This window comes from Orycteropus afer, unplaced genomic scaffold (assembly GCF_000298275.1).
Source record: "Orycteropus afer afer isolate SDZICR_OR568_19922 unplaced genomic scaffold, OryAfe1.0 scaffold00130, whole genome shotgun sequence".
Taxonomy (NCBI): Eukaryota; Metazoa; Chordata; class Mammalia; order Tubulidentata; family Orycteropodidae; genus Orycteropus; species Orycteropus afer.
In genome coordinates this window covers 8543031-8551834 of record NW_006921717.1, presented here as the reverse complement: position 1 = coordinate 8551834, position 8804 = coordinate 8543031, and the positions used below count along the sequence as shown (strand labels likewise).

At 53.1% G+C, this 8804-nt stretch overlaps 1 protein-coding gene across 1 annotated transcript in view; it reads left to right on the top strand.

The window, feature by feature from the left end:
* Window positions 1-2482, top strand: part of MS4A15 (membrane spanning 4-domains A15) — an 11041-nt gene extending 8559 nt beyond the window's left edge. The window contains exons 4-6 of the mRNA XM_007944915.2: window positions 107-199; window positions 571-684; window positions 2366-2482. Coding sequence (XP_007943106.1) covers window positions 107-199; window positions 571-684; window positions 2366-2482 — 324 coding nt within the window. The remainder of the gene's footprint in view (window positions 1-106; window positions 200-570; window positions 685-2365) is intronic.
* Window positions 2483-8804: the final 6322 nt, after the last annotated feature.

Here is an 8804-nt window from a genome sequence, read left to right as displayed (position 1 = left end):
CCATGGGAGGGATGCATGTTGCAAGCTGGCGTCCTGGCCTGGAGCAGGGGAAGCCTGTCGCCTCTGCCCTCTGCTCCTTCCTCTCCCGTCTCTCTCCGTCCTGCAGGTGAGAGGCAGCCTGGGCTCCAACATTCTCAGCGCCATGGCCGCCTTTGCCGGGACTGCCATTCTGCTCATGGATTTCGGCGTCACCAACTGGGTGTGTTGTCCGACGTCCCCAGGAGTGGGGAGACTTGGAGAATGAAGGGGTCATATTCTAGAAGGGGCAGGAGGCCAGCATTTGCAGCACCAGGAGGTTCTGTGGTCTGGGCAGGGGCAGGACCCCTGAGCCCCAATGGAGCCTGTGAGTGTATTGACCCCACGACCCTCCCCAGGGTCGGAGTGTCGGGGAGACAGAGAGGCAGCCTGGTGGAGTGCAGGGGAACAGCACTGGCAGCAGGAGGACTGGCTCCGGGGACAGCTCAGGCGTGACTTGCCCTGTGACCATGCACACTTACTCTTCCCCGGGCCCCTCGCCTCCTCTGTTCTGGACCTCTTGGCTTGCCTTGACCGTGGGTTTTTGGTCCCCAGGATGTGGGCAGGGGCTATCTGGCCGTCCTTACCATCTTCACCATCCTGGAGTTCTTCATCGCAGTGATCGCCACCCACTTTGGGTGCCAAGCCACCCGCGCCCAAGCCAACGCGGTGAGTACTTCCACCCCCATGCCTACCCCAAACCTGGGCTGCGAGGGCGTCTCTAGATGGGCAGTCTCTCTGCTTTCAGCCCTCCCTTCTTTTCCCCAGGAAGCAATTTGTAGGGACTGGGCCATGAGCTCCCCACATCAAGGGACCCCAAAGGACCATATGGTCTCCAGGAGGTGCCGTTTGCACTCGCTGCTAACCTAACCGTTGGCGGCTTGAACCCACCCTGCGGGCCGCAGAAAATAGGCCTGGCGGTCTGTCTCCATTAAGTTTACAGCCAGGAACACCCCATGGAGCGCAGCCGTGCTGTGCAACACACGCGGGCGCCCTGAGTCGGGGAGCCACTAACAAGAAGTCCGCTAATGCACGCGAACGGAACTACACGTATCCTCCTTGTGGCCACGAGGGGGCGCCAGCACCAACCGACCCGCTACTCCGTGAGGCTGAGCTGGGAGCCTTGACGCAGAGCCCTCAAAGGCCTGGGCACCCGGGTAGAGGTGTGCGGAGGACCCTCTAGGAGTTCACAGACCATGGGGGACACAGGGGGCACCAGGAGGGGCAACATGACCGAGGTGCAAACTGAACCAAGGAAGTGGAAGAAAGTGACTGTGGAAAAAGAGACATCCGTGTCAGCGGAACCAGTTGAAGCAGGCGCGGTGTGCTGCCGACCTGGGACAGGTGGAGGCACAGCTGCGGGGTCTGAGCAGGGGAGCGAGGTGCCACAGAGCTCGGTTCAGGGAAATCAGTCAGGAGGTTTGGGGAATACCAAGGGGTGGGGCCGTGCTGGAGGCCGAGGCTACAGACGGGCAGGTGCTGAGGTCCTGGCGAGAACGAGAACGCAGCCTTAAACCCTCCGGGGGCAGAGCAGAGACGGAACACCGGAACCTTAGCTCCTAGGTAAAGGGGATGCTGGTCTCTTTGCCTCACTGCTGTACTGCAGACGCTTGGGTCATAGCTGATCCGGGGAAAAACAGGCGCCACCGCGTCAATTCCAACTCATGGCAAGTCCCTGGTGGTGCAAACGGCAGCCGCAGGTCCGAGGTTTGAGCGGCGGCGGAGCGCGGGTGACGAGCACCCGGGGCAATCTCTAATTTGCACCCCCCCACACCCACATTGAAGATGAATGGACCTTGATAGCGCGACCGTCACCAGAAACGCCTTCCCACCTCTTGTCCGGCCGCCTCCGTCAGACAGACGCCTTTCAAATTTGTGGCACCTTGGAATGCCATTCCGCGCCTCCTCTGGCGCCCCCTTGGGCTTGCGTCCGGGGGGCAAAGACCGCAGAGCTTCCCCTCCATTCGCCTCCGGATGTCTCCGGCGCTTGAGGAAGGATGGTGGGTCGAACTGGGTTAATAGAAACTGCCGTGGTGCCCTCCCGCAAGTGGCGCCCACGACTCTGGGTTTGAATCACCCCAGGGGTGCCTCAGAAGGAAGGCCTGGCAACCCACTTCCGGAAAATCAGCCACTGAAGACCCTACGGCGTGCGGTCGTGTTCTGACATACATGGGGTCGCTAGGAGTCCCGGGTAAACATGTTCTGAAATATTAGTTGAATGAAGTCAACCCATTGCAAGTTTCATGACTAGGGCACTGTTCTCTGAATTTCCACAAGAGGGCACTATTGTAACACCTCCCCGGGTTCCACAGCCCTCAGGGACCTTCATTGGATTTAATTTTCTTTGCAGCCTGTGATTTTCCTGCCAAACGCCTTCAGCACGGACTTCAATATCCCCAGCCCAGCAGCCTCTCCGCCCCCTGCGTATGACAATGTCGCCTATACACCCAAGGAGTCTTCTGAGTAGACCGTCACACTCTCAGGGTTGGAGCCCAGCCTCCCTCCTCTGGGCCCAGCCTCTCCCCACCCCCACCCTGTTCATCTGTTTGGGGAGGGGGGCCGGCCTTTCTGTTGGCCTGTCTCCCCTCCCCCCTCCAAATCTCCACATTTTGTGGCATCTGAGTGAAGCATTACCTGGTGACATTTGTCCCACACACTCCCCCAGCAATTTCTTTCCTAAAAAACTACAGAATGATGTCCAGGGTGTGTTGTCTTACTTCCTGAGCCCTGTCGCCCTTCCCAGGATGACCCCTTTGTGCCACTTGGTCCAGTCTGCTCATTTCCGGGAAGGAGGTAGGGGGAACCCTGGTCTCACTGGGAGGCTTGAGGGCCAGGTTTGCCCTGGCCCTTTCCTGTATGGGCTTGGGAAGGTCATTTAAACCCAGCAAACCCAGAATGCTCCAGAGAGGACAGGCTCCTGCGAGGCCGGAGTCTGACCCTGGCATTTCACAGAGCTGCAGAGGCCAAGCAGAGGCCACACGACAAGGCAGTGCGACTGACCTCGCTTGTTCTGATCCCAAGACTTGCGTGGCCTTTGCAGTCTGCTGCCAAGGTCTCGGTTTCCCTGTCTCTAAACTGAAACATTGAACCAATGACCTGTGAGGTCCTTCCAGGCCACACAGGCACCTGGGTCAGACAGGAGGGAGAGGCTGCAGTGGGCCAAGCTCTCCAGGGCTCCCTGGGCTTAGCTCAGGCACCCACCTCCTCCCGCTGAAAAGCCCCGGGTTCCTCATCTGTAAAATCGAGTTAGTGTTGACTCCCAGGCTGGAAAGGCTGCAGGGCAGGGACAGAGTCAGCCCAGGACCTCAGGCTGCACAGTGACAGTGGGCCTCCCTCCCCTGGTGACTCAGTATCTCCTGGTGCCTCTCAGCGCCTCCCCCTCCCCACCCCCACAGCCTAGAGTGTAGTCACTGGAGCTGAGAGGCCTGTCTGGGAGACCAGCAGTCACCTTGTATCTCCAGAGGCCCTGTGAGTGTTATATCTCTTCCAAACCATGAGAATAAACAGTGTGGTTTGAACTTTGAGCTGGTCTCTTTACAACGACATTCTCTTCTTAACCTCAGGGGTTTCTAATGGTTGTCCCATGTCTTTCAGAGGACCCGGGTGACTGTCCTCGGTCCCAGCAAAAGAGCACCCGTGGAATAATCCTTCCACTTATCAGCCCCCGTTACTGTATTGCAGACATCAGTGTACTGGTTTCCTAGAGCTGCCATGACAAATGCCACGAACTGGCTGGCTCACCAGAACAGAATGTATTGTCTCACAGTCTGGAGTCTGAACGCAGGGTGTCCGCGGGCCCATGCACGCAATGAAGTCTCCAGGGGAAGATCTTTTCTGGGCTCCCCAGATGTGGATCATGACAAATTATGGATAACATTGAGAAGAATGGGAATTCCCGAGCACTTGATTGTACTCATGAGGAATCTGTACCTTGATCAGGAGGCTGTCGTTCGAACAGAACAAGGGGACAGTACATGGTTTAAAATCAAGAAGGGAGTGTGTCAGGGTTGTATCCTTTCTCCACACTTATTCAATCTATATGCTGAGCAAATAATCCGAGAAGCTGGACTGTATGAAGAACAACGTGGTATCAGGATTGGAGGAAGAATCATTAACAACCTGAGATATGCAGACGATACAACTTTGCTTGCTGAAAGTGAGGATGACTTAAGGCACCTACTGATGAAGGTTGAAGAATACAGTCTGAAGTATGGATTACGTCTCAATATAAAGAAAACAAAAATCCTCACAACTGGACCAATGAGCAGCATCACAATAAATGGAGAGAAGATTGAGGTTGTCAAGGAATTCACGTTGCTTGGTTCCACAATCGATGCCAATGGAAGGAGCAGTCAAGACATTAGACGATGTGTAGCATTGGGAAAGTCAACTGCGAAGGAACTGTTTCAATTGCTGAGGAGCAAGGATATCTCCTTGAGGACTAAGGTGTGCCTGACACAAGCCATGATATTTCCAATCGCCTGGTATGCATGTGAGAGCTGGACAATGAATAAGGAAGACCGAAGAAGAGTTGATGCTTTTGAGTTGTGGTGCTGGAGAAGAATGCTGAAAGTACCATGGACTGCTAAAAGAACTAACAGATCTGTCCTGGAGGAAGTGCAGCCAGAGTGCTCCTTCGAAGCAAGAATGGCCAGACTTCGTCTCACCTATTTTGGTCATGTTGTAAGAAGGGACCATTCCCTGGAGAAGGATGTCATGCTTGGTAGGGTGGAGGGTCGACGAAAGAGGGGGAGGCCTTCAATAAGATGGATTGATACGGTGGCTGCAATGATGAGCTCAAGTATAGCAGGGATTGTGGGGTTGGCGCGGGATTGGGCAGTGTTTCATTCTGCTGTGCATGGGGTCACTATGAGTTGGAAATGACTCGATAGCACTTAACAACAACAACAACAACCAGGCTTCTGGGATTGCCAGGCATTCCTTGGCATGTAGCTGCGTCTTCCCACGGCCATCTTTCCTCCATCTCTCTGTCCTCTTTTATAAGGACACCACTCACCTTGCATTCGGATCCACCCTACTCCAGTAAGACTTCATGTCAACTGACAACATCTTCAAAGACCCTATTTCCAAGCAGGGTCACATTGGTAGGTTCCAGGGGTAGGACTTCAATGTGTCTTTCTGGGGGACATAATTCAGTCCATAACAATGAGTGTCTCCACTCTGCAGCTAAGGGCACTGAAGGGGAAAGACATTAAATCACATACCCAAGGCCACCTAGCGAATAAGAGGCGATGCTGGGGCTAGAACCCAGCTCGGTCTGGCACCACAGTCTGTGCTCTTAACATATGGGCTCTTCATAGTCCAAATCCAAGTGCCTTCCACCACCCCTTTCCCTCCCCCCTTCTGCCTCTTCACCCCAAAGCCTGAGGAAGGCTGCCTTCCTCAGCACCCCAACTTCTTCACCTAACAAACTCCTGCTGCTCCTCAAGACCCACTTTAAATGCTGCACCCTTTGTGAGGTATCCCCAGTTTCTTCTGCAGTATTAGACCCTAGCTCCTCTGGGTTCTCCAACACTTGGAATCACTTTTATGTTTGTGGAGGTTGTATTGAAGGCTGTGGTGCAGTGAATTGCTTACTGTGGGTCTTCTAGCCATGGTCTTTTGACTCCATCAGATGACTGGGTGGGGCTGTGCAAATGGGAGCTGCTTGTGGCGCACCAAGGGGACTGGGTGGTTAGTTAATAATGTAAATAAGGTTCATGGTGCCCTTATGGGGGTGGGACCACGGAAATAAGGTGCTTGGAACCCTCTTGTGGAGATAGGTCAGTTCTGTCCTTGCACTAGGCTTAGGATGAGCCAGCTCAGACATGGAAAAGGGGGATCTCACTGCCATGAAGAAAGAACCAGGAGTAGGGTGCTTCCTTGGACACAAGATCCCTGTGCTGGACCTCTTTGGTAGACAGAGGACAGGGAGACAGCAGAGAGACAGGGACAGCAGAGGCAGCAGAACCAAGAGACCAACATGAGACAGTGGTCGTGGTAGGCTTGCCAGCCCACAGAGTGAGAAAGCTGAGTGCCTCTGGACAGGAGGCTCGCTGGCGGCCCTTTCTGGGCACCAATCGACAAAGCTGAGAGAGCTTTGTAACACTGGCCGGAGCAGAGCAGAGGCTGAGGCCAGAGAGAAGCATGTCTGCGGCATGGCTGAGAAGAAGCTGTCCTGGCCAGAGCTTTGTATCCTGAGCACATTCCTGAACCTGAATAATAGCCTGTTTCTTCCCTAATCAAACCCATAATCATGAGTCTTGTCTGTGAGTTCTTTGTGGCTACTGCAAGGAATGAGTGAACCCAGCAGAAAGTAGAGAGTGCCATGGGAGGGATGGTTGGTGTCGTTGGTGAACAAGCTGGAGGGTGGTGGCATGTGTCACCCCCACCTCAGAGGACCCAGCCTTGGGCTGTTGATGTTCTGGATCCTCTGTCACCCTTGTGAAGTTAGAAGAGGTCAGAGGACAACGCCCCACGTCCTTTTTGCAACTGCACACACACACACACAGAAGCTGAAAGGAAAGAAGAGGAGTCGACTTTTAAGTGGCAAGTGAGGCACCCAGGGCCCACAATTTAAGGGGGTGCCCACTTCAGAGTCACACAAGTAGAGGGTTGGGTTGGGGTCACGAGGAGCTTTGTTTCTGAAAATTAGGAGACGAGGCTTGAGAACTTAGAGTTGAGAACTGAAAACCATCAAACATAGAGGTGGGAAAATGTGTCTGAGGACTGTATGGATTAAATTACGTCCCCAGAAACGTGTTATAAAGCCTAAGCCCTAGACATGTGGGTGCAATCCCATGGGGAATAGGGTTTTCCTTGTTATGTTAATGAGGCTGTGTGGTATGGGGTGTGCTCTACGCCAGTCACATCTGAGATACCAGATAGCAGATCAGGGACAGAAGCAACAACCATGGATTGGGAAGATCAATGTCGCCACGTGAAGGCCACCAAGGAACCAAGGAGCAGGAGCTCAGGAAAGACAGGGACCTTCCCCAAGAGCTGACAGAGAAAGGAAGACTCCCCCTAGAGCCAGTGCCTGAATTCAGACCTGTAGCCACCTAATCTGTGAGAAAGGAAGTTTCTGTTCATTAAAGCCACCCCCTTGTGGTATTTCTGTTATAGCAGCCCTAGAGAACTAAGGCCAGGATTTAAAACCAGATTTTCCTCCACACATCCAGCAGATTGGAGACATTTCTGAACTGAGTGGGGAGTTCGGAGGGAGAGGGAGAAGGAGAAAAAGGATGAGAGCTTAGCGTCAGCTGGGACTAGTGCCCTCTGTCCCCACATTAAGTCCCTCAGGAGGCGTGGGAGCCAAAGGCTACACGTCAGCTAGAAGGAATTGCAGAGCTGGGACACGTTCTCACATCCCAGGATATAACCTGAGGAGACTGCAAGCCCCTTAGAGTATCCCACATCCAGGCGACATGGAGCCAGGACGTAGAGAAGGCGAAGGGCTGTGCCTGGTGACCAAAAGTCCTGGGTGGCATCCAAGGAAAAACATCCTGTGTCCCCAAGAGGGGAGCGTGGTTGGCACAGAGGGTCAGTGGCCAGATGGGTGTGATGCAGACCATACACCATTGCATTATCAGTAAATCAGAGCAGGGACAGTAGCTGTCACCTAGAGACCAGGAAGAACAAACTACACCTTACCAGAGGCCATAACAGTCTTTGGGCACCATTTTTCCAATAGTCCATGCTCAGTTTGTGTCTCTGGGTCACATTTTGGTAATTTTCACACTATTTCAAACTTTTGCGTAATGGTGATACTGCCTCAGAAACCCAAGGAGGGGTCGCTATGAGTCGGAGATGACTCAACGGCACATATCAATGACATTGTGCACTTAACAGACTAGAGTATCATGTAGACGTAACTTTTATATGCACTGGGAAACCCAAACATGCGTGTGGCTCACTGTATGGCGATCTTCCCTTTATTGTGGTGGTCTGGAGTCAAGCCCACAGTACCTCCAAGGTCTGCCTGCACGAGGATGAGGGTTAACACCCACTCAGAAGCATCTCGGAAGACAGGCCTGCAATCTGAGTCTGAAAGGGTCACCATCCTGAAAACCCTATGGGGCAGTTCCACTCCACACATGAGGTCACCATGAGTCTGAAACAGCTGGCTCATGCTGGAAACAACAACTCAACTAACAACTATTGAGAGGAAATGGGAGCTAGAGAGGAAATGTCCATTAAAAAGGAAGAAGAAGCCAAAGGGGGAGTGCTGCATGGAACGGTGAAATGCTAAGAGGAATTGCTGAAGATTTCCATAAATGGAGGAGAGTCCCTGGGTGGTGGGAAAGGTCAGCACGCTCTGCTGAAAGGTCCCGCAGAACAAAGGCCTGGCAATCAACTTCTGAAACTCAGCCTTTGGAAGCCCTATGGGCACAGTTCTACTGTGACACACATGGGTTCACCATGAGTTGATCTACTCAACAACGGCTGGTGAGAGGCTTACAATTGATTTAATGGGTAAGCCACCAGTGGAGGGCAGAGGTTCACCTCCGTCTGTGGGTTAGAAGTGAGTCCACTCAAGGAGTAGGATTACTGGGGCCCACCTTACAATCAGTCCAGCAGAGTTACAGTTTTTTGCCCGCTTCAATATCGTGAATGCGAAAATCCAGTGCATTTGTGTGAACCACACTCTCCACTAGCCTGGGACCAGAAGAACTAGATGGTGCCCAGCTATTAGTACCAATCGCTCTGATCCAGATCACAAGAGAAGGTCCTGGACAGAGTAGGAGAAAACTGTGGAGCAAAACTCAAAATCATAAAATAAAAAAAAA